At 40.5% G+C, this 26,408-nt stretch overlaps 1 protein-coding gene across 1 annotated transcript; it reads left to right on the top strand.

Annotated features, from left to right (window-relative positions):
- Positions 1-25,262, top strand: RXFP2 (relaxin family peptide receptor 2). The gene is given in 21 exon segments (XM_030043257.1): positions 1-782; positions 923-1,108; positions 1,551-1,710; positions 3,478-3,609; positions 4,588-4,717; positions 6,205-6,290; positions 7,206-7,277; positions 7,602-7,673; positions 8,907-8,978; positions 9,654-9,725; positions 12,123-12,194; positions 12,295-12,366; positions 12,428-12,452; positions 13,205-13,583; positions 18,155-18,385; positions 20,009-20,314; positions 20,317-20,441; positions 23,546-23,657; positions 23,660-23,696; positions 23,698-23,738; positions 25,012-25,262. Coding segments are annotated over 21 exon segments (2,820 nt in total). The 5' UTR covers positions 1-595.
- The last annotated feature ends 1,146 nt before the right edge of the window (positions 25,263-26,408 follow it).

Raw genomic sequence — 26,408 nt, 5'->3', positions numbered from 1 at the left:
GCCATAAATCTGAGATCAACTTTGCAGATTCAGAACAAGATTTGACTTGCCAATTGCTCAAAGATTTTACTGTAATTGTGTGTAGTAAATGTTCTTAGTACTTGTACCTCTCTGATGCGTAAGTAAGTGGACATTTCCCCATGGCCCAGCTGCCTTCTGCATCAGAAGTGGCTTTCTCCATGCTCCAGCTGGAAGTCCTCTCTTCACAGGAGACTTACATTTCCCCCAGCCAGAAGCACCCAAGTACCACTTCTCTGTCCATCCCTGGCCACGCTGCAGGGTTCTGGTACTTCATGCTCACACCTTTGAGGAAACAGTCTACCAGGAAAGGTACGTTAATAAGTTTCTTTCTGGCCAGCAATGTGTTCTGCAGATGATAGGAAAGAGAGAAGAAAAACAAACAGAACCTTTAAGCTGTCTCTTCTAAGTTTCAGTGGTGGTAAGCAAGCCATTTGTAGCTGACACTAATAAAACAGGCAGAATTAAAATGACATACAATGCACTTTAAAATGAAAAATGAAAATATTCTATCGCATGCTGTGGTTGTAGTTTTATCAGGCCTTTCTAATTCGAAACTTACTCTGCTATAGAGGAAATGTCTTCCCATATTTTCTCAGAATCTTGGCTGATAGAAGACATTTCAGTTGGTGTTGTCTGCCAGAAGGGTTATTTTCCATGCAGAAATCATACAATGTGCCTCCCACAGGCATTTCGTTGTGATAGCATAAATGACTATGAGAATGGTGCGGATGAAGAGAACTGTGCTGAGTACTGCAACATCTGTAAGTGTACAGAAACAAAATTTGGTTGTGGGATGCGCTCCTCCAGCTAATACACACTGAATCACTAATAGTCAGCAGATGATCCAGAAGCCTGACAAGTCTGGGGTTTTCAATGTAATCGATTATTTTCTTTTCTTCAGTGAATGAGGGAATTACACCATGCTGGTCAGCAAAGAAAACCGACAGCATGTCTAAAGGCATGCCTCAGGCAGACTCCAATGGTGAGATTCCTGTAGAATCCCTCTTATATTATCCTCTGCTCTGGAGAGTGGGTAATCACTGTGTATCTGTCTGGGGAATCCTTCAAAGTGGGTGCACAAACTCCTGCACATAAGTAGGAGTACTTATGCTCAGTAAGGCTTTCTACGAGTAGAAGCGAAGAATTCTTATTCTATGATGTTTTCAAGTGTTGTAAGAGTCTTAGATATATACATATGTTGGTACATGTGCATAAGCACATACGCCCATGGTGATGATCACACTACCATTCCTCTCTGTCTTACCTATCTTCACACCCACTCTCAATCCAAAAGAGCAATGAGGAAGTCAGATCAATGAGACCAATCTCCTTTTTTGGCTAGTAAATGATCACTATTTTGGAGCATGATTCCCTTTACATCACATTTGACTTCTTCGGTGACTCTGAAGCATGTTGGGTTGGAAGATAATGTGTCAACTCCACTGTCATCTCCTGCTTTGTATCCTCCCTCCCCACCTGCCTCCTGGTGAAGTTCTTACATCTCTTTCACTTCCTTTTCTTATTTCTAGGTATTTCAAATCATCCTCCTGTGCCTCTTTCCTTTTTCATTACCATCACCCCTCAGCTACCACCTCTGGATGTGGTCATTTGTGTTTATGACTTTCCACATTGCACCTCTCCGTTCACCTACGGACCAGTGCTGTTACTAGCTCCAAACTGCACTCTGGTGTACTAACACTGATTGCCCCAAAGACTGATATTCTCCACATGTAATAGACATTCCCACCCTCTGCCAATCTATTAAAAAGACAAAAAAAAGTCTAAGCTTCATAAATTTTACCTGATTTTCTCTCAAATCTCATATAACTTGTACAATTGCCTATACATTTAGCTGGTACAGTAATGATCTGTTCTCATCATTTTCCATGGTTTTGCCTGAAAGTTGAGATCACAAAACATATTCATTTACTGAAACTGGTGTAAACTTTCTGGTTTTTACTGAGTCACTTTCTGACTTTCAGTCTTGTCCTAGAACAATTCCATTATCATGTGTAGATTTTCACTGTAAATAATTTGTAACTCTCCATGCTATACCATGTACTGCAGTGTGAGTTCCTCCACTATGTGAATCATTCTATCATTCAGTTCTTTTTACAAACACATCTTCTAACAGTATTTTGCATCAACTTTAGATTTGTCTTTCTATTTCTCTCTCTCTCTCTGCCATGCTTATAGTCTGGTACACTTCTGATATTCAATTTACATGAGATTTCTTATTTTGGGCTTTTAGTTGCTACTCATAATCAGCAGAAAAGACAATAAAAACAAGCCGTTTGAAGACTTACTGTTGGTTCCATCCTATATAAGAAAACACATGTACCCCACAGACAAATTGGCATTAATGTTCTGGATTTCATTAAAAGCTGATAGACAATTTAAAGTACAGCTGACAAAGGTTAACACCTCTTATAGGAGATAATAGTGGATAGGCAAGTATCTTTGATATGGTTCATGGAAAGCCTAATTATCTGCCTTTATCAGAAGAATTCTAACTTACTCCTAATGCCCTTATTAATATCCTTAAACTATGTTACACTTCTGAGTCTTTTCACTGCATACATATATTTACTATAATTATAGAGATATCTGGAATTTTAGATGTGCTCAGGGAACTGCTTTACTTTCCCAGAGCTTTTTGCATGCATACCAGAGCAGAGCAATGCAATGTAGAACTTACTCATTAGTGCCAGGTTGCAGCTTTATAAAGTTGCAGGAAAATGGTAATTACATTTCCAGAAACTTTTGGAAAGTCAATATTTGTTTTCATCCCACTCAGGAACAAAAGGAAAAAGAAAGGTTTCTCTATGAAACATTAAAAAAAAAAATTAAAATCTTGAAATGTTTTATGTTGATCCCTTCTAAAATATTTCTTCCTGCCTACTGACGAAAAGTCATAAGCCCAAAAGGCTCAGCTCAGTCAAAGTGTTACAGCTCTGGGACAGCTCTTCAGATGGACTGCCAAGTTGGGATACCCAAAAAGCCCTTCCCTTAAATCCCAGAAAGCAAGGACAGTGTCTTGGCAAGCAAGAGGCAAGTTTAGATGCTGTGTTCCCTCTGGTCTGCACTAAAATCAAAGCATCCAATTTCTCAGTGAAGTGTAGTGGCTTAAACAAATCTGCATTCTCCAGTGGAAACTGTTCCATCAGCAGTTTCTCAGATGTTCTCATTTGTATGTATATATAAATATATGCATACATCAAGTACATGTTGTATTTCAGTTATGCTTGTTGTAGCTTATGGACAGTAGGACATTAAACTTGATTTATGTTTGACTTACATTTGCTTTCATTACATGTAAAGCACTGCAGTCCTAGGAAGTGCAGCATCCGTGTTATATAGCCTTCCTGATAAGTGAACCTTACTAAGGTAATTTGGGGGTGTTGCATCCAGATCTCCAATCCCTTTCTAAAAAGAGGTCGCAGAATGACACTCCACATTCACTCAAGAATTCCTTTTCCCAGGTCTCCACCAATACCCAGAAGTTTGCAGCTGCATCGAAACAGAACTAGAATGTGCTGCTGTTAATTTAAAGTCTGTTCCACTTGTTTCAAGTAGCATAACCCTCCTGTAAGTAGAGTTCCCTTTGCTCTCCAGCATAAAGCTGTTTTACAAACAAAGAGATGCCTAAACACACTTTCCATAGTGCTATACTACCACATATGGGCACTCTGCATTCGGAGACTGCAGAAAAGACCCACTATAGAGATTTACTACATGATTTACTGGTATGTAGTGAACGCTGTGAGCATTTTGCTGCAAGGCCCACTTCAGTGTGGAATTCATCTGACAAAATATGTGTCAACACTGTAAACCAGACATCTAATACGGGTCATATGAACTGCACACAGAACATGTTTACTTCTCTCCTCTAGCGAGATCTTGGGGTGTTAGCTGAGATGTGCATTTTGCACTGTAGATGTTTACAATTAGGTGAGTTGAATTCTATTTGGGTTCATCATTCCTGTTGCTTAAAGCCTGTCAGCCCCAGGCCACTCACTAAAGATCACTGCTTGTGCAGCCAGCTTTGGGTTAATGAGCACCCACCAAATATTGCTGAAGTTACCAAAGCAGGAATTTCAGGATTATGGGTTCTTAATGATGACTGACAGCTCCCTATTTCATTTTGTCAGCTCCAGTCCTACAGGTTGTCAAAATTTATATATGGCTGAATACTTGTTAATGTGAGAAATTCTCAAAGATCTGTCTGGATCACCTAAGGAAAATATTTAAAAGAAGCCAGTCTTAACACTCAGCAAAGAAGTTTGCTGGCCTTCAGCTAGCTTGTTCAAGCAGTCGAGTACATTTACTTTCCAAACAGACCAAAGGGAGGCCTGTCTTCTCCCAGCTAATCCCGGGAGGGCACTCAAGCTTCAGCTCAGGATTTAAACAATCAGGGCAGATGACAAAAAAACTGAGATTACCCAGGCTTCCCAGGCAAGGTAACGCACCCAACGTACTGCACCCGGTGTAACGTAATGGGATGTGCCCAAAGTCCTTTCCGAGCTCTGACCCTATGTCAGCTGCACCCAGATGTAACGTCTGATTTTTGAGAGTTGCAACACTTACGTTAAGACGTAATTTAAACATCAGTTACCAATCACTTTTAGGTCACTCACACACACAGACCCATTCTCTTCCAGGTGAAGTTTTCAGCAAGTGTACAAAGGTGAAGAAAGTGTGAGTAGCTTGACAGTTTATTAAATTATTACATGAGTCCTGGAGTATATAGAATGAACAAAATCAATATACAGTCACCTGCGTGATCACTTTTTTAACAGTATAGCACAGCATTTGCCTTTGAACTTCATGCTTTGATCATGTTGGTCTACCAGTGTAGCCAGATCTGCGCAGATGCCGCAGTTTTGTATGCAATACACAGAGCTCTAGTCTTGCTCCCTGCCACAGAAAAATAAGTAAGCAGAAAATAAGTCTGTCTAATAAGAAATGCCACCATTTTGTCATGAAACTGCACCTTACTGTTTAAAAGGTTAAATAAAGCATCTTTTTAACTTTTTCTCTTTTTTTTCTTTCTTTTTTGATGCTAAGCTACCATGGAAACCAACTGCAAAATTATGCAAGTAGCTGTACACATGGCAAGCTCTCCTGTGTAGTCAGTCCTCTCACAGACCACTAGTACTTTTTTTTTCAAGCTGGGTGGTGTCTTCCATGTTCTTTACATAGTAGGATGTCCTTTTGATTGGAATTTGACTTGGAGAGCTTTCAACACAGCTTCCTCCAAGTTCCTGTAGGAGGTAGTCTGACCTTCATTGAGTTATGGAGAAGGAAGGTGTTCATATATATTACATTGTCAGGTAGAATGACTTGTGTCCTTTTAAAATATGACTGTTGTTAATAACAAAAAAAATCAATCAATCAGCCCTATACCTCAGATAAATTCTTATAGGATTAAGGCACACAGACAAAGCTAGCATGTATGAAGTCTACATAAGAAAATAGAGACAGCTCCAAGGGTAAGAATTCATATACCAGGCTTAAGATAGATCCTCATAAAACTCCTAAGTACACAGTATTTGAGTTTAGCTCTTCCTTCTGACTGGATGGTGTATGCCTTTTATTCGACAGTTCCTAATGGCAGCTCAAACTGCCTTCCATCCAAGAGCGGTTAGCAGCCTGCAGTAACAACAGTCATGTGAAAGGACTGTATCATTTGAAGAGAGGGCAGAGTGCTAGAGCCAATTTTATACAAACAAAATATACATGCTACTAATTTTCAGCTGAGTCTCATCAGCAGGTGCAATGTATGTTAGCATAAGTGTGCCAAGAAGGATGGCTAGTGATGGTTCACATTTAATACAATTCAAAATAATAGCCTGTAGCCTCGAACAGGATTGGCTTTTCTCCCCAGCCTCCAGTGCTTTCTATTTTGTTTCTTATTTTTTATACCCTATGATCTTCTATTCCAAACGCATAATCAAGAAATGGGACGTGACACACCCTGGGGACAGACACATACCGAATAGTCTCAAAGAATTCATTACAAGGTTCTGTTCTGGTGGAAAATATTGAATCTTACTTCAGTGGTGTTACACCAGGCATTAATTTAGTAGTCTGCTTAAAATGGCAGAAGGGGATAAATACAGGATTATAAAACATTAGCATTTCTAAGAAGTTAATGAATCATGATTATCCTGGCTTTCTTAGCTTACTGGTACTGGATTTCTACAACACAATTGCATTCAGACAATATCAAGGAAAGCATTCTTTGGACTTTGCAAACTTCAGAAATTGTGAGTACATTATTGCCCTATTTTCCCTTTTAAAATAACTGATTGTCTCTTGGGTATCACAGAGCAACCAGCCTTCCACAATACAGGAAATGGCATCTGAACTTCAACCCTTCAAAGTCTCATCCAAACGCTATTCTGCATTTTCCAGTAGCTCGAGAAAGATGTGAGCACTTCATGAATTTTAACTCCCGCTGTGACTCTGAATGCCCACTGAGGCAAAGACAAATCGCTGAACTTCTTTTTGTATCATTATCCACCCATTAGAAACTTCATTTACTATGCGTACCTGACACTGCCTCATTAGTTGGTGTTCGCAAACCATATTGGCCAAATTTTTTCAAATGCCAGTATTTACAGCATTATTAGGCACCCAGGTACCCCTACCACTTCCAACAGCTGATACAAGCTCAGTGCCTTTGAAAATCAGGCTAATCTTTCCAGTTCCTTATCAAGTTTTGAATAACAAGCTACAGGTATTGACATTTTGATAGATTAGTGCACAAAAATGCAAAGCATTTTTACTAAGTCTGTCTTGGTCTAAAAAGCATACGTATAAGACCTAGGCAAAAGTTGTCCATTGCATCATAACAAAACATATCCACCCTAGTGCAGTGCAAAATTGTTCACAAAAGCACATTTTTAATGCTTTCCCCAGCATCATTCCAACTATAAAATATTAAAAAGATTAAATCAATTGCTACTGCCCTTGCAGTAAGTCAGCTTTTTATGAGATAGAAACCTTAAAACACTTCCACTTGGCATTTTAAAAATCAAATATTTCTTGTCACAGTTCTTTATCTTTCTGGTTGTTCTCATCAATTGACTGAAAGGTTTCTGTTTCCTCTCTTTAAAAGTAGCCTATCAGTTTTTAGGTAGTATTATTTTAGTTTCTGTGTTATATGTTTTTGTCAACAGGTATCTCAGTCATAAATGTATCACTAGTTTGAAAGCTGGAGTACTCAGAGATCTACACAAATTGAAGTGGCTGTGAGTGCCCATTTTCTCCCTGTCTGTAAAAGCACCATTCATCTCTGGCAACGCGTGTGTTTATGGCATTGATCTAAAAAGAAAGGAAAAAGGCAGTAAAGCTATGTCTGCCAATGACGTTCTGCACAAAAAAAATTGGAATGACTGCTGAAGCTTGCAACAACTTTTCACACAAGTTATGTTCCAATTTCTGGAAATAATGTCTAGGTCTAGTTATTTTGGATTTGCAGAGGAAAAGCTCCCTCATGATTTGCTCATCTCAGCCATTTTTTCATTGTTTCTTTACAAGAATTGGTGATGTAGTAAACTATTATTTCTTTCCAGAATTCTAGATTATAACCCAATGGTGAAAATTTCACAGCAGTTATTTACTGGGCTAAAGTCTTTGGGGTTTTGGTAAGTATTGCTCTTGCACATTTTCATATCGGTATTGTTCAATATCCAAGTAGCTTTCCTTTCTATCTTTTTGAGTTTCCTCCAAGTTCTTTTCTTTCTTTAAGACTTTCAAACATCTTCATGAAGGAATCATGCTTGTCAACTCCCCATGCTTACCACACCAGGATCCTAATTTGGATTTCTCATAGGCATCTTCCATGCTAGGACTATCTTTACTATATTTCTGTTAAACCACATTCCTGAAGTTGTAAAACTGTTCAGAATCATGTCTCTTGTCTCAGAATGCCTACTGGGACCTCACGATCTAAACTGCAAAGCCTTGGATACAACCAGCAGACACCTAGCATCTGCTTTTAGAAAAGTGAAACAGTATTTAGGCACTTGGACGATTTCCCATACAGATATCACTGTGATGCCTATAACAGAAAATTGCATATAAGGCAGAGCTTACAGTATGCGGGGGGAAGATGTGAAGTCCTATAAGCATTTTCCATCACTCTCATCAAGCAAACCAGCACCTGAAAAGTATAATCTTGGTTTCTTAGAGAAGCTAGCAGCTGGTTTTAATAGTATCCAGGGAAATAAATTATTTGGGTTTGCTAGCAGAAAATTAAGTTTTTGCTGCTAGTCCCTTGGCTCAGGGCAAAGAGGATGAAGAATTTTGTGTCTTTAATGATTCATGGACTCAGCTGTTTCAGCCAAGCTGCTGGCAGGCAGCTGCTGGCATCAGAGCTGGCACCGGTAGCCTTTGGACCAGGCTCCCCAGAGTGAGCGCTGAAGCAATGGATGGAGCAAGGGCCGAAATATGTTTCCACCCTTACCAGCTCCCATGGGAAAGAGTTTAAGGAAGGTCATAGCACATGTGGAAAACCTGCAGTAACCGTACTGAGGATGTAAATTATTTAATAAACACATTTTTTTTGGAGTTCTTCAATTCAGCATATTCCTTGGTCATTCAATGAATCCATTGTGTATAAATAAAATACATTAAGAAGCTAGTATCAAAAGTAACTCTTTGTGCTATATTTTGCTACTGGTAACTTAAAAAATCTTTTTTCTTGTGTAGTTCCTGTAAAATCTAAATTTACTTTAAATTTCAAAGCAATGTAACTAAATCTACTCTTGAATTCTTCTCTCAAAAGTTTACATTTGCATATCTTTCTTACACTTGCATATTGTGTTATGAAGTATGATAAAACATCTTGTTTTCTAGCCATGTTTTAATTTATGAAGATCGATGATAAACAATTCACTTGAGACTCTTCCCAAGAAGATCTGTACTCAAATGTTTCTTATTAACCGTATGTAAGTAAATTATGCAAAGTTTCATTTGATAAATGAATACATCTTTTTCTGTGAAGATAAAAATTCATCATTTATTCTGTTAGGCCAAGCCACTTTTAAAGGTGTAACATTCTAAAAAAAGTGTAACCTTGCCAAAGTTGAACCTCGCAGTGTTTCAAATGACTGTCTAAAAAATACCACGGTCCTCTGCCAACATAAATCTTTAGAGCTGCTTCTTGTTCTCATGACTCTCATGAGTTTAGCAAAATTCTGTCTTTCACTTTAGTTTCCCAGTGAAAATGAAATTGGTTACTGTGAATGCATGTTTATCCTAAGTACAACTTAGAATATATAGATACCTGTTGCAATTAAATGTAAAATCTCCACCTAGTGGTCTCTATTTATTCTGGTACGCACATTACACATAAGAAATCCTAATGTATTAGCCTATTATTGCTGAAATGGCCGGTGAGCTGGGCCGTAAATGGAGACAAAATTACAACAAAGACAAGAGTATAATTTGCTTTATTTCATATTTACATTCATATTCAAAACTAGGTAATAAATCTGCACTAATTTTGTAAGAAATAAATAAAGGAAGGTCAAAGAAAAGACGACTAGCCCAGAGCTTAAACTACCTCCTGCAAAAGTATTACACAACACATGAATAAAAACACTTTCCTTGTTGTTATTCAGGGATTTTGAAGGCAGTCATATTAAGGCCTTAACTAACACCATCTTCCTGGAATGCGATGCGCTCACAGTATTGTAAGTAAAAGAAGTATGAAAATAAGGCAACAAAACCCTTTTGACTATGCGTGACTCTCAGTCCTCAACACAGGATTTGTCTCAATGTATTAAGCCTCATCGGGACAGTTGTGCTATTGTCAAGGAGGTATTCTTTACAATTAAGTGAATTATTGTATGCGCAGTCACATGGCACATTTTGGCAATTGTCACGATCACTTGTTTCAACAAACAGAATAAGAAACAGGCATGCTGTATTATTCCACCTTGTGATCAGATCATGAGCACCAGGGTGCTTTTTAAACTCCACTAACTCCTGGGACTTGCAATCTGATCATGAAGCAGAAATACTATAGTATGCCTGTAACTCAACCTGCAGATATTTTTTCTTGTTGAATCCATTCCTCCTTCAGACTGGGTTTCCCCTTTGCAGGAAACCTGAGCAAAATGTTTTGTTGCTGTTAAAATTGTGTATATTGGTATAAAGTAATAACTCACGTTTCTGATTTTTTTGTATTCAGCTGTATCTCCTACAACACACGGGACAAGAAAAGCAGAATCTGAAGGAGGATCATGTTCATGAATTAAAATTCTACAGGTTAAGAAATATAAAATGCTCCTTGGTGTTATAGATGTGGTGTCTTACCAGTGAGGAACAGGAATTCCCCGCAGTGGGACTCTATCAATTGCAGCAAGAGCAAAAGCAAAAAAAGCTAAATTTGCACATGTAAAATTTCTGTCTGGGTAGCAAATGCCAGAGCCTCTAATCAAACAAAATTCCATATTTCTCTTTTACTTTGTAATTTGCTTGGTTTTAATTAAAACTAAGGAAAGTTTTACTTAACTAACTACTTAGTCTTGCGTAGGTTTCTTTTGCACTGACTACAACAACACACCTCGTTACGGCTTGGAAAAATTAACCAGGGTCCTGTGTGACTTCTAACACAAGTGGAAAAATAAAAAGCCAAGTAGTCATACCGAAACATTAAATTAGCACTCCGTATTAAATTGAATCATTAAGTACTTATTCTAATATATATTTTGCTTTACATGTCTCTTCATGGAAATCAATACACTTGCTGCCTGCAAGCGCCTTTTCCTCATTAAAAGATTTGGGGGAATTGTGAGCTTTCTAAAATCTATTTTTAAATTACAAAGCGCGAGCTATTACATGCCTGTAATCTGTGAGCGTACCGCACTTTTTCTGCCAAAGGTGAAGCAGGAGGCCACGCAGAACCAAGGGCAGAAGGACAGAAAGGAGCCCCGGCAAGAGGGAGCTGCGGGTAGTGCTTAGGGCAGCGTCACAGGGATGGGGGAAACTTATTCCAAGACTTTCCGGGTTTTACAACAGACATAGTCGTATGGGCTGAAAAACAAGTCCCAGTGACCGCCAGGCTCCCTCCTTTCTGGGCACACCAGTGCCCAGCCTCACCCGGCTCCTCCGGAGCCAATATTACATTTTTCAGTTGGTTCGGCTCACACACGCAGGGTACCTATAGTCCCTGTACAGTCTATACGAAGACAGGTAGGGCAGCATCTCTGTGCTTTAGAGGAGACCCAGCCTCTCCCAGTAGCTGTCTGGGGAACTTAGGCACCTACTTTAGGATCTGAGACTGCCACTTCCCCTGCGGATAAGCGTGTATGCATTAGGCTCATCTGCATATAGTCACGCTGCATCTGGGTTTTGGTTGCCTCATGATCCGGCATGACATGTTTAGGCAGAAACACAGAACAGCCGCAGAAGGTGTAGAAGCAGAAAAGAGAAGGGAAAGCTCGAAGGAGGAGGGGAGCTGTCGGTGACGGGAGCGACATGAGTGATTGGAAGAGGCTGCGGCTGGCTGCGGAAGGAGAGTAGCGACTGAGGTTATTTGTTAAAGACACTGATTCGCTGGCATGGTGAAAACTCATTCACTAATACTGATCTTCAGTGTTGAATTTACTGTGGTATTTTTTTTAACTTTCTTTTCTTTGTTTTTGCATGTTCTACCTATATGAAATGTGAAAGCTTCACATCTATGTAATTAGGGTTTGATTCATCTCACCTCTCAGCAATTATTAAGTTCATAAATTATAGAGAGACCCTCCGGCAACCAGGTTCCCAAATTAGATACCTCAGCTGAATTAGTTATGATGAATCACAGCTAAAACGATCCACGTTTAGCAATCACCAAACATCAGTGCCTGTACCAACTGGCTTCAAAGTGGCTTATGGATAAAATCAGAGCAAGGGAGTATTGGATGAACTGAAGAAATGATAAAAGCTAATTTTGCTGCTATTAAAATTTGAAGTAAGATAGCATGCCTTCTCACCTATAAAAAGGAGAAAATCTGAGTCTTAGAGTTCTTAAAGTTTGTGAAAGGGGTGGGTGCAATACTAAGGATTAATCCAATTGCTTTTGTTCTCTGTATTTCTCGAAGGGGTCTGTCCAGTAACATGATTACAGAATTACCACGTTATCTTTTTAAAGATATGAAGTATTTACAAAAGCTGTAAGTTATAACTAAGAATTCCCAACTGAATTTAAAAATGTACTAATTCAGCATGTCTTTTTCCTGAAATAAAATAAGAAACAGTTTTTGTTTCTTTTAGGAACCTGTCTTTCAATCCACTTTCTCACCTCTCTGAAGCTCACATGGAAAGTCTTCAGCAGCTTCAGTCATGGTAAGTAAAACATGAAACATTTTACTAACATAGTACACTAAATAATATCCTTTCTTTCCAGGAGAAATATTAATCAGTTACAAAAGGTGTGTTAAGTATTGATTGCCATTCTGTAAGATGCTGAATGTACTTCTAATTTCTATTCCTTCAACACCCTAAGGTAGCAGGCCAAAATACGCAAATTACAGCCATACAGTTTGCTCAGTTTTACTGCTATTCACAAATGATAAGCCTAGGAGCAATCAAAACACATACGTTAAGAACAAATTACACAAGTACAGCTAGGGCACCTGGGCAGATAAGGACATAAATAAATGGTAAGAAGTATTTTAGAATTTCTATAAACTCTTCTTTGGGGTGGTTTATAAAATACTCACTTCACAGGACTGAGGATTCAGCCACTTTTTTTTTTTTAATTAAGTATTTCACACAAAGCTTGAATTCAGAAGTTTTCTTATTTCTTCTTTAATTTGCAAAGATTCACCCTCATCTAAAAGTACATCTTATAATTTCATTGGATTCATGGTCGAAAAGCAAGACTACAACATCTTTTTTAAAATTGTCACTCTATGCCACGTGGCTTTTTCTTTAAAAGCTGTCCAAAAGAAGAAGTAAATGTTATTTTTAAATTCACGCTATTTTTTGTTAAGCGAAAGGAAAGCATCCTGAATTGATCGGATTAATCTGAACAGCTTTCCTGCAACTCATTGATATTTTTCTCCTGTGCTACACAATGAAAAACGCTGTGAGGAAGTCAACACACAGGGTAATATTCAGTTCCTTTTCGTAAGACCCCCCTAAGTGTCCAAGGGTAACCAGGTGATCAATGTGTCTTAAGTCATTACAGCAAGGGCAAAATTCAGGCCATCGGTTCAGTTGCCCACAGGTCAGATGTCCAACGCTATTTGACATCCCTGCAGCATCTCCACTCCAGAAAGCCTTTGGTCTCTCCCGGGTCCTGCGTCACGTCTGCCTGCTCACAAGGATGTCTTGGATACCACAGGACATGCCAAATAATGCTAGATGGAGTATTAGTCCGGTGAGCGATTCAGCAGACCAAAAGCTAGCCTTGGTTGAGATAAGCCTTCCTCCAGATCCCAGTGACTGCGTTCACCACTGGCTTATTCAGCTGCCCATGTACAGGAGTCTGGTGCCGTTGGAGATGCCCTTAGGGATCTATCCCACTGGCCGTCACCTGCTAATCCATAAGGCTGCAGGTCTCGTGTCTTATCAGACAGCTCTACATGGGCATCTAAAACGGGTGTCTCCAGGGCACCTCAGATGGTTTTTGATGGATAACTGCGTCAATCATACAGCAGCTGTGCCAGAAGAACTTCCTTTTAGATTCTTTTTGAAGTTCCATTACAGCTCTTTGTTTCATTATTATTCACAGAACTAAATGCAGCGAGTATCAATATTCTAGTCCATAAGCCAGCACAGGAACAAGACAGTAATCATAAGACAGGACATTGTTTTGAAATATGGATGGAGACGCGCTCTGCTGCTATATAAACCTTGACCAGCGAGGGAAAGTGTACTATTTTAATCTGAGAGCCATGATAGATATGGTACTGCCAATGTAATAGTACCACCTGCTTGTCAAAATGGTTGTGTGATCTATGTTTCCAACTGAGAACATGCAATACAGGACAAAGAATGTAAGACAGACATAATGTCACACACGCCCCTGCTGCCCCCCCCCCCCCCCCGCCGAAATATAACTGGGCTAGAATTAACCAGAACAAAGTGATTTCAGCAATCATTCATTTTTCCAGAAGCCTTGCTGACAGGATGACAGGTGTTTTATTTCATGGGATAGACAGTATATAATATGAAAAAGAGGTTTTAAAGTTTAAAATCTCAGGGGAAAAAAATGCTTCGTGGCTGGGGCCAGGACAAGAGCCAAACCAAATCCTGAAATAAAATTTGAAATCCTTGTCAAAAAGAATCTCCCCGTGTCTTCCTAGAAGTGAAACAGACAATACAGCTGGGAAGAGCTGAGGCAGGAACATCTACTAGGTTATTTGGAAATACAGGAATCCCTGATCCCAGATCATGTCTGCCCTAGGACCAAAGCTCCGGAGTCTGGGATTTAACCTTTTCCTATAATGGACATGAGCACTCTCATAGTCTTATTCATAGAATCACAGAATCCTAGAATGCTTTGAGTTGGAAGGGACCTTTAAAGGTCATCTGGTCCACCCCCCCTGCAATGAGCCGGGACATCTTCAACCAGGTCAGGTTGCTCAGAGCCCCGTCCAGCCTGACCTTGAACGTTTCCAGGGATGGGGCATCGACCACCTCTCTGGGCAGCCTTGATACAGCCACAGCGGTGACACTCTTTGTGTTGGTCCCAAGGCCTGGGTAGTTGCCACACACACACTGCCACGTCTGTCAGAGGTTCCCTGCAGTTCTGCTTCTGGTACTCTTCACAAATGCAGAAGTCATTACTCACCTCTTCCATCGGGGCTTTCAGATTCAGGCTTTCCTTTCCATCTTACCAGATTAATATGTTCTTCCTAAACCATATTTGGAATCCTTGGGATCAGCTATTTTTCTCCTTTCATCAAAGTATTTCAAAGGGATACAACAACCCAAGTGCCTTTTATCTAAGCAGAACACCTGACTTGGTAGTTTTGTTATTTTTCTTTTTGGTTCAGTTGTGATGATTCCCTTTTCTAAAACATGATCAAAACATATCTTTTGTATGCTGCCTTGCCATTGCTATGAACCAGTTTCATGTTACGCCAGCTGCATCATATGAATAGAATGGGTTTTGTTTTTCATGTTACTAGAGCATCATTGACAAATTTCAGTTCCTGTCACTCTGCCAATATTTCACCCGCCTTTCCCTAAAATATCATCTGTGCAGGTATTGTATCAAATCCCTTGAAATGCTATTGCCCAACAGGTAAGGTAAAAATGATACACTGCAGTCCAAGTACGGCAGCACCTGCACTGAGCATCTACTGCAATGGCCTCACTCAATACCGCATGTTTCTTTTAGCATTTTTGCCTCTGTGAAGTGGCTACAGTTGGCTTGGATTACGCTAGGAGTTTCTTCTCCTGTTTGGATCACAGCTAATCAAATAACCTATTCCCGTGGCTTCTTTTCTTTTTTCCATTATAGCCAAATGTGCAAAATAATGAAGTTCTTTCACTGTTTCTGGCCCTATTGGGTTTGCTAATCTTCCAGCACATGCACTCCTGACACTGAATTTGTAGACCGAAGGTCTGTTGGGATGCAGCAGAATGAAGCTCTGCTTTCAGACACTTCAGTAAATGCTACTGAATATATTCAGTACACAAAGTGTCCTTTCATGGCTCTATCACCATTAGGATTTTTATCAAGTTGAATGCTTTTAAGGCTCTCAGTGCCAGTACTGGTTTTACTTGCATGCATGTAATATTACCCAAGCCTTTTCCTTTTAATGATATTTAATATCACATTTCCCTGATGTATGGAGTGTATGTCCTGCCCAGCCAGCAAGCCCCATTGAATCATGCCATGTCACGGACAGGGGAAGGGCTATATTTCTCCATTATTTTGTTTCCAGGGTTCATTTTAATTGTTGTTGGCATTTCCTCAAGATCTGTTTGGACAGTCACATACACCCATTGGTGTCTTGTTCTTGTTTGTATTACAGCAGAACAGAAGTCAAAATTTTGTATAACGTTTCTGCTTACAGGTGTCCCCGGTTGCCTGCCTCAGACCTCTGTGCCCTGTGCTTTCTTCTTGGCACGACGTGAGCAAAGCAGGTTGCCCCATGGCACTCCATATGAACATTTTTCAACGCTCGGCACCTCTCTTGGCCCGTGTAGGGCATTCTACATCTGCTGCAAGCATTCCGCATCTGCCCTTGACTATATCCTTCTCCTTCAGTTCTGTGCTCCTCTGTCACTCTTGGGGTGGGAGGGAGGAACCTACCTGTACCCTAAACATCCATCTGCCTCATCACATGCACGTCATGACAGGTCCTGGTAGGTCTCTTTAGTCCCTAGGCTCCACTTATGCTAGAAAATGTAATGTAATTGTCTGGCCTAACTAGCTCACAAAGGACAAAACAACGAAGCAGTATGGATAGCTGCTTATGTCCGTGTCTTGGCCCTCTTCATTTTACCAATGTGGATATAACCTGAATGTTTTATGTGGTTTGGTAGCCCAGTTTCTGCAAAAATAGATGAAATGTTTCGCTATTTTAAACAGAGAAAGGAAACACGCTCCTTATTTTGTTCCCTCATTTCTACATCATATCACATCATTTCTTTTTCTGCCCTTCACACTTCTCTTTCTGGCTGAAGCAGAATAAATAAAACTGTTTGCTTACTTGGGAGTTACTGTAGCCTTAAGCTTAGCAGGCAGAAGTAGAATACCTCACTCACGTGCACCACAATTGGGAAGCGAGTAAAGAAACAGAAAAGTTATTATATTTTGGACATGAATAAAAGCCATATATGTTCATAGAGAAGATAGAACATATGCTGTATAGACATCTTAATTCACTGTCATATAGCACACCTTTTTCCTTCACAGTATGTCACAGCTACGTGCCAGTAACACCAGTTGCCTCTGAACTACAATCCCTGAGCTGAGGCGAAGGGCTTTAGGAGTGTCACACTTTCACACTTAATGCCAGCCAGGATATATACTCAAATGCCTCTTGCCTCTCTAAGTAAGTAAAATGTCATTATTGATAAGAAATCTTCAGGCTTATTTTTTCCTTCTGATTTTGGTCTTTCAGTCTAGAATTGCTCCCAAATATTTATATTTGCTTATTCCATGCCATGAATGTAAGCATCTTCTTCAACTGTGCACGTTCTTTCTGACTTTATTTCTAAAAAGCTCATATTATCCTCTTTCCTCTACTCTTCATTAATTCTTGAAAAATAAAACTCAAATCAGCTACTGTCCACTTACCAGCAGATGGTGGATACAATTAATAGGACCACACTGACATGCAAAATTTCATATATCATTGTGCATACATTTCGCAGCTTTAATTATGTCACATCAGAATTTTATTTGCAGATCTATCCTTCGGGTTTTATTTTTTTTATATACCAGAACATATTTTTAAATCTTGTAGAAGTCAATGGCATGTAAGGATACGTTTCCAAACAACCCTGCTCTTGCAGGCCTTACTGTATTAGAGCCTTTATGTCCTGTCCCACAAGCCTTCTTTATGAGACCACTGCCACTGAAGCAGAGAACTATTTATTTGAATAATGGTCAAGGACTTGAAACGTTTAAGCTGTGATAACGTTCGTTACCAAATTTAAGTCATTCCACAGGCATTCCACAATCTGTTAAGGCAGGCAAAATCCTTCTGCCAAGGACAGTAAAAGATCTGCTTTTGAAGCAGCTTAGCGTGAAGAACATCCACCTGCACACTGACAACAAACTAAGACTAGCAAAGCAAAGTCCTTACGAGGTTTGTGAAAACAAAAAATACACCAGCTCTGACCATTCCTCTCAAGTCGTACATGAACAAAGGGCAATGTCTTAATTGCATATTACAGGGGCCTGAAGGAAATCACAGCTGATTGTGGCCACTACCACCAGCATTGTTATCGGGGACCAAAAGGATATGAGCTGCTACCAACCCCCTGAGTAAATCCTCCTTTGATTTAATACCTCTCACAACGTGCCCCTCACATGCACTAGGAATTATTTTGCTAAAATTTCTTCTCTTCCAGCTCCTTGCACCTAATTGCATAACTAGTACATAACTGTGACATTGGCTTGTGTTTAACCAGCAGCCTTACATGTTCATTTCTTTATTTTCAGCTACTTCGAAAAGTTTCACTTATTTCTTCCATGCATTCCACCTGCACATATGCACATCATTAGCAGTTGGGTTATCATCATTTGAAGATCTCTCAGCTAACAATGTTCTGAGAGTATTTGTGTGGGTCATAGCTTGTGTTGCATGTTTTGGAAATCTTGTCATCAGAATGAGATCATTTATCAAAGCAGAAAATGAGACGCACACCATGTCTATCAAAATTTTGTAAGTATGTATTAAAGGTATTCATAATGCATTGATTTGATTAGTATATTAATAAAATTAATGTATTCATATAGTATTGTATGCTATATTATGACATTATATTATATATAATACATAACATGTATGTTCCAATAATCTCAGTTTGCATTCTAGACACATACTAGTTTCAAAACACTCAAAAATATTACGCATTATCTATTTTTGCACTATTTTCTGATATTCTAAATGAAATTGAGTGTCAAAAAATAACCAAAGTCCTTCAATTCCTTGACTTTAGGTAGTCAAGATGTGTAGAGAGAACCTATGAAACTTAAACATTTTACTTTATTATTTACTACTATTCATTCTGCATTAAAGATTATGGACAATCTAGCTAGTGTTGGACTACTTGCTGTCTGGATTTATTCTGTGATGTGTCAACTCATCATCATCTGAACTGGTCAGGCAGTTGGACTAGACGATTGTCGTAGGTCCCTTCCAGCTGAAATATTCTATTCTATTCTATTCTATTCTATTCTATTCTATTCTATTCTATTCCATTCCATTCCATTCCATTCTCCTTTTTTGGCACAGGAACTAATAAGTGCTTCTGTTATTTTTGAATTGTATATTTCAAAATGTGAGTACTTCCAAATGATTGCAGTAGGCCAAATCCTACTGCCTTGTAAGCTTAAGGCGCAATAGTCTGACGCTGTTTCCAGGTGATTAACCCTTTAAAAACATATGAGACCTATTATTACTTCCCCTCTCTTTGTTCAAGTTAACCAAGCCTACAAACTCTTCTGACGGCATGTTAACTTCACACAGGGAACATTTTATCTTGCATGACTTCAGATGCTTACAGTGCAGATGTCTATGAACTAGTCACTTTGCGCTCTCTTTATAGTCAATGAATTGTGCAATTTACCTAATTCTAAAAAAGACATCCAAAGTAGGCCTAATGAATCATGTCCCAAAAGTAGCTGTTGACTTCATTGACTGTAAAGACAGTCAAGGCACAACTGGCTCAGATCTGCAGCTTTGTAAATGGCCGAAGTCAGTTAAAATGAATTCACCTTGTTAATAGATACATATTGCGGATGTGTAAAATTAGAAGAGGTGAACCCCAGGCAAGATAACAGAGATCTTCTGTGTATTTATTATATACTGCCCTGTATATACTATATAGTGCCATAGACCTGCCAGGTCTCGCACACTCTGCCTGAGGTTCTTTCAGCTTGCTCCTGGCTGAAACTCCACCGCTGCAGTATCTGTTCCCTGAGCAGTGCCCAGACCCTGCTGCAGGCTCTCGCCAGGGCTGGCTGCCTGCGTGCCAAATAGTGCAGTGATTCAATATTCTGCTGTCTGCAAAAGCCACCGTGCTGGCCACAGACAGGGAGCTTGACGCCGGATCGCTGCATGCTCACAGGAGCCCCGTTCGGCAACACTTTTATATCCTGACACCAGCTTCCACTCTCCCATTTGTGACTGGGGGGCTCGTAGCCCCACAGCACATGAATTCTGATGCCGCAAGCACAGGGTTAAATTATTTTTGAATGCCAGCCAGGGTTTGGCTAAACACGTAAGTAAACTATATATAAAGCACTTCATCGCTATTTTCCAGTAAACTGTAAAATCTATTTCTTAAATAGGTGCTGATTCTCTAATGTGGCTGCACTGGTTCTTCATTGGAGTTTTTGATGTTAAATACCATGGACAGTATAAAAAATATGCTGTGCTGTGGATGGAAAGTTTACCATGCTATATCATGGGGTTCATCACCATGCTATCTACAGAGGTGTCAGTCCTCTTGTTGACATATATGACCTTGGAAAAGTATTTAGTGATTGTCTGTCCTTTCAGTAATACCCATCCTGGAAAGCAGCAGACAGTAGTGATTCTTATATCCATACGGATTGCTGGATTTGCCATAGCAATAATCCCATTCTAGGATGAAGAGTTTTTGGAAATTATTACAGGGAAAACAGAGTTTGTTCCCCACTGAATTCTGATCACACAGAAGAAATTAGAGGCAACAGGTATTCCGTTGATATATTTCTTGCTAAGTTTAATTTCTACTATGTTATAATTACTGATTAATATTATTTTACTAGAAAAACTGACAGTTGGTCTACTGAACATTCACTGATAGATGCAGTTCTCACTACACCATTAGTGTTCATGTTGTAATCCTTCCCAAAGGCCCACAAAAGGACCAGAGCCTCATGTGCTGTGTGCTAGCTGCACACTTATCGTAGAATCATAGAATGATTTGGGTTGGAAGGGACCTTAAAGATCACCTAGTTCCAACCCCCTGCCATGGGCAGGGACACCTTCCACTATACCGGGTTGCTCCAAGCCCCATCCAACCTGGCCTTGAACACTGCCAGGGATGGGGCATCCACAGCCTCTCTGGGCAACCTGTTCCAGTGCCTCACCACCCTCCCAGTGAAGAACTTCTTCCTTACATATCATCTAAATCTACCCTCCCTCAGTTTAAAGCCATCACCCCTTGTCCTGTCGCTACCTGCCCTTGTAAAAAGTCCCTCCCTGACTTTCCTGTAGGCCCCCATTAGGTACTGGAAGGCTGCTGTAAGGTCTCCCTGGAGCCTTCTCCAGGCTGAACAACCCCAACTCTCTCAGCCTGTCCTCACAGGAGATGTGCTCCAGCCCCCTGATCATCTTCGCAGCCCTCCTCTGGACTCGCTCCAACAGGTCCATGTCCTTCTTATGGTGGGGCACCCAGAGCTGGACACAGAACTGCAGGTGGGGTGTCACCAGAGTGGAGTAGAGAGGCAGAATCCCCTCCCTCGACCTGCTGGTCACACTTCTTTTGATGCAGCCCAAGATATGGTTGTCTTTCCGGACTTTTTTTTTAGTTTTTTTTGTCTGTGTCATCAGAAGAGTTTAGCGTCTAATTTTAACAAAACACAAGTGAGTGTAACAAAGGAAAGGAGAAGACATAGAAGGGAATAGTAATTTGAATAATGAGGTAATACAATTACTTAGCTATACTGTGTGTACAACTCAATGGTTTGAAACCTTTTCAATTTTATAAATCAGTAAAATCATAAACCTTCAACTACTACTCAGTATAGTCTGGATTGAAGAAAACTGATAATATAAATAATATGGGATGAAACTTTAAAAGCATAGCTTTATGTGTATTATACTGGCAGGGAATAATGATTAAACATGTATATATGAAATAAACTGGAAATTAACAGAATAAACCCCATAAACATCAGCCTGAAATATGTATGAGATGGTCATGCTCAGCCTTAGAATACTCATTCACAGCAAAGACTGAGAATTATTCAAAATGCTACCAAATGACCTTCTCCCTGACCTGCATTTGCCAGTTTATTTTGCCAGTACATATACATTTAACAGTTATTCTCTGTTTTATCTCTTGAAATCAAAAAGATGAGAAAGCTACATGTCAAAAGACAGTTTGTTTCAACCCATATTTCTGAGCAAAAGCCTGTTTCCACGTTGTGATGGGTTGACCCTGGCTGGACACCAGGTGCCCACCAAAGCCGCTCCATCACTCCCCTCCTCAGCTGGACAGAGAAGAGAAAATATAATGAAAGGCTTCTGGGTGAAGATAAGGACAAGAAGAGATCACTCACCAATTACCATCATGGGCAAAACAGACCCGACTTGGGCAAAAAATTAATTTAACTTATTACCAATCAAATCAGAGTATGGTAATGGTAAATAAAACCAAATCTTAAAACACCTTCCTCCCACCCCTCCCTCCTTCCCGGCTCAACTCCACTCCCAGTTCTCTCCACCTCCTCCCCGCAGCGGCACAGGGGGACGGGGAATGGGGGTTGGGGTCAGTTCATCACACGTTGTCTCTGCCGCTCCTTCCTTCTCAGGGGGAGGACTCCTCACTCATCCCCTGCTCCACCGTGGGGTCCCTCCCACGGGAGACAGTCCTCCACGAACTTCTCCAACGTGAGTCCTTCCCACAGGCTGCAGTTCTTCACGAACTGCTCCAGCGTGGGTCCTTTCCAGGGGCTGCAGTCCTTCAGGCACAGACTGCTCCAGCGCGGGCTTCCCACGGGGTCACAGCCTCCTTCGGGCATCCCCCTGCTCCGGCGTGGGGTCCTCCCCAGGCTGCAGGTGGAGATCTGCTCCCCCGTGGACCTCCCTGGGCTGCAGAGGGACAGCCTGCCTCACCGTGGTCTTCCCCACGGGCTGCAGGGGAATCTCTGCTCCGGCGCCTGGAGCATCTCCTCCCCCTCCTCCTTCTGCACTGACCTGGGGGTCTGCAGGGCTGTTTCTCTCACATCTTCTCACTCCTGTGTCCGGCTGCAATTGCACATTTTTCTCCCCTTCTTAAACATGTTGTCCCGGAGGTGCTACCACTCTTGCTGATGGACTCAGCCTTGACCAGCGGCGGGTCCGTCTTGGAGCCGGCTGGTATTGGCTCTGTCGGACACGGGGGAAGCTTCCAGCAGCTTCTCACAGAAGCCACCCCTGTAACCCCCCGCTACTGAAACCTGGCCACGCAAACCCAATACACAGGTGCTGGGATCTTGACATAAATGGCTCCTTCAATGGCTCTCAGCTACTTATCGGAGTACTCCAGTCCACAGAGTTGCCATTTGATGAACTGTTAAAAACCTTGCTCTGCAACACAGCGCAGTGCGATTAAAATCCAAGTTGCACAGCTTGCTCTGCACATGTTCTTCCATCAGTAATTTGGAATGAATATTTATACAGACCCGAGGAAGTCAGTCTAAAATGAACATACGCCTCAGAGCAGTTTGTCACTTTGCTGGGGAATATGTCGTTCTTTCCGTACTATGTGAGAGTCCTGCAGGTGGTTTCTGCTTCAGATTTACTGCAGCATTTCTAGTGAGGATACCAGATCTCTGTGGAATCACGAGCCCACCCATACTGTGCATTAACTGTGTTTCTATAGTAACTTCTTACAACTTATTCACATCTCGCTGTGTAACAGATGGGAACACGTGATATGTGAGCAGGCTGTGTGACACTAGACAATATTGAGGAGCTGTTTCTAACATAAAATTGGTATCTACGTACTACAGATATATTAATGTAAAAATTATAACAAAATAATGGACGAGAATGAAACAGAGAAGTGGTCGAGAGAAAGGGAAGAGAAGAAAGACCATTTCAATGCTATTTGTTTTGAATCTTGTTTCTCCCACATCATTGTGTTCTCGTAGGTCAGCATGTTTCGGTCCGTTCAGAAAACTGCCCTTCGGACATCAGAGGTAGGGAGTCACACATGCAGGGATGTTGCTGTTGCCAATCGGTTTTTTTAATAGTATTCACTGATGCCATCTGCTGGATTCCTGTCTGTCACTGAAATCCTGTCCTTATTCCAGGTGGAAATTCCAGGTAATGCTGTGTGCGTGTGATTTCTTTTGTTAAAGATTCAATTTAAACCAAACCAATTCTGCCAGAGGAATTCTAGTTAACCATTGGTGAAGAGTAAATATTGCCCAAAACATTTGACTTCTTCTGCATTCAGAAACTGAGCTTTAAAATACATACATACAATCTTCAATCCATGTATGTAGGCAAGAACCAGAACAGGCTACCCAGCGAAGAGGCTCTCCTCTGCTACAGCTGCAAAATCCCACGGTAATACGTGTAAGTCCACTCGTTTGATCATCGGGAAACCAAAAACGCAACAGGAGGGTCTTTAAGCAACCCAGACACCACATTTATAAGTGCAGGCAATGATTTCTAGGGGGTCCTGAGGAGGCCACGGGCCGTCCCCACGCTCTCCCCTGCCAGCCCGCGGAGGAGCTGTACAGTGTCACGGTTCCCCCTCACCGCACTGGCTGTATGCAGCCCTGCTAACCTTGCAGCTGCTAACAGATAACACAGTAATAAAGGCATCCTCTTTCCCATTATAATTCTAGAAAATTGATACCTCGTGGTTGTAGAAAATTGGGTAAATAATTCTCCGTAATATGAAAGGCATTAAAGAAATGTAGTAAATTGTCAATGGCTTTATCATAAAACCTATTTAGCCTCATCGGGAGCACTGAATTCCATTTGGAGAAAAGTGATTACATGTCGATTGCTGAAAATAAAACGTGGCCATCACGAGGGTGTCCAGAAGATGTACGACTGTGGCTGGCATGGGCTTCGCGACGGTGAGGATCTACACACAGCTCAGCTCACGGCCCTCTGAGCAAGTCACTTCATGCCTCTGTACTCCAGGTTCCCCTCTGTAAAATAATAACAATGATAGCTTTTGTAGGGCATTTTGAAACCTACTGATGAAAACTGCCATGTGAAAAATAGGTATGGGATTTGGATTTATATTAAATACTATGCTAAAGAGAGATGGACTTCAGCTTATATTTAGTGCTTTTATTAAATTCCAGTAGATAGAAAGACACTCTCTGGTGAAAAGCTCTTTTTTTCTCCCTTTTCATGAAAACCCATGGTGAACTCAATGAAAACCACAATGAGCAATGTTGAATTTAAACCCCTTTCTTGTAAAAATAATACTATGGTAATGTTTTGCAAAAAATGATACACAATGACGTGACATAAAGTAAAATAAAGGCCATAAAGTAAAAATTACATAAAGACATGTTTGCTTCTTTAGCATTCCTACAACAGAGCATATGAAGTATCTTTCCTTTTCTCCCAGACACTGTCCCTTCCTGGATAGTGGTATTTGTTCTGCCAATACACAGTGCCTTGAACTCCGCTCTCTATACACTCACAACCAGGTTCTTTAAGAAGTTGAAGCAGTCACTGGACAGTCATTGAAGGAGGGCAATTTTCAAAAATGATGAAGAAACTTTGGCCGCTTCAGTCATGCAGACAGACCATCCCCTCACCCATAGCTCTTCGTTTATGCTTGGATTTTTAAAAAATAACTCCTCAGGACAGTGCTAACTTTTATTTACCAATCTACAGTGGTTGTTTCTCAGCAAGATAACAGAAACAGGACCTAACTGCCTTACAGCTCCATTAATCTCTGAGATTTGTATGTAGACTCCTTTTGGCCATTACCATCTCTGTATTCATCTTCCTGGAAAATAAAATCACAACTGTTGCATTCATCAGGGGAGATTTGTATTGCAGATTGAAAGACAGGCAGACTGTGCACTGGGGCTAAAACCAGCAACACTTTTCTACTATTCATCCCCCTTCCCCAGAGAGTCAGTGTATGTGTACTTGCTAGCTATAGTCTTCATAAAATATACATAGATTAAAGGAAAGGACCTTTGTCTCATTTGGTCTGTACTACCAATTTCAGGATATATCCTCGTGGAGAGGTGTTTCTCCCAGGGTTGGAAGTCCTAGGTGGGAGAAGGCCAGAACATTCTATGCAACGTGTGAATCTATATTAATCTTGTAAGATTTAAGTAATATGTGAACTCTGCAGAGTGGTGAATGTCTCTTTGTGCACATAAAGTCACTACTCAGAACTGCAAGACCCAAGCAGTGTTATTACAATATTTTTAAGGTACTAAAAGTCAAGTGAAACTTCCTGTGTAAGCAACACAGCCCAGACTGAAATAAAAATTAAATAATGAAGCTCTCAGAACGACCCTTGAAAGCAGTCAATTCAGTTTTCATTGCATCAGGTTTTATGAAGCATAGGCATCTGGGCAGCATGGGTAAGCACATGCTTGGGGTGGTATTTATGGGACCGAGGCACTTGCAAGGAAGAACAAGTCCCCGTTATTAGTTATGTTTTCATAACCACCTTAGCTATATTTTGACTTTATTGCATATGAGCTGTCTACCTGTTATAAATAGAAGAATCAAGCTCTTAGAAAAAAAGTAAAGTAAAACTTTCAGCAAACTTTTACTTTTTAAAAAATATTTAATCAAGAAAGCTCCAGAAAATGTTTTAGAAGCTCCATAATAAGTCAGTCATAAGCTCATAAAACATTCTGAAGTGTCATCCATCAAACAAAAGGGGTTTGGAGCAATGAGGAAGATCCAGAAAGGGAGGAAAAACCCCAAGTGTATGGGCACATCACTGAAAATAAGGAAGAGCCTGAAGAGTTAACATTTCTCAGCTGAGATGAC

This window comes from Aquila chrysaetos, chromosome 19 (assembly GCF_900496995.4).
Source record: "Aquila chrysaetos chrysaetos chromosome 19, bAquChr1.4, whole genome shotgun sequence".
In the NCBI taxonomy this organism is placed as follows: Eukaryota; Metazoa; Chordata; class Aves; order Accipitriformes; family Accipitridae; genus Aquila; species Aquila chrysaetos.
This window is presented reverse-complemented; position numbering and strand designations above follow the sequence as displayed.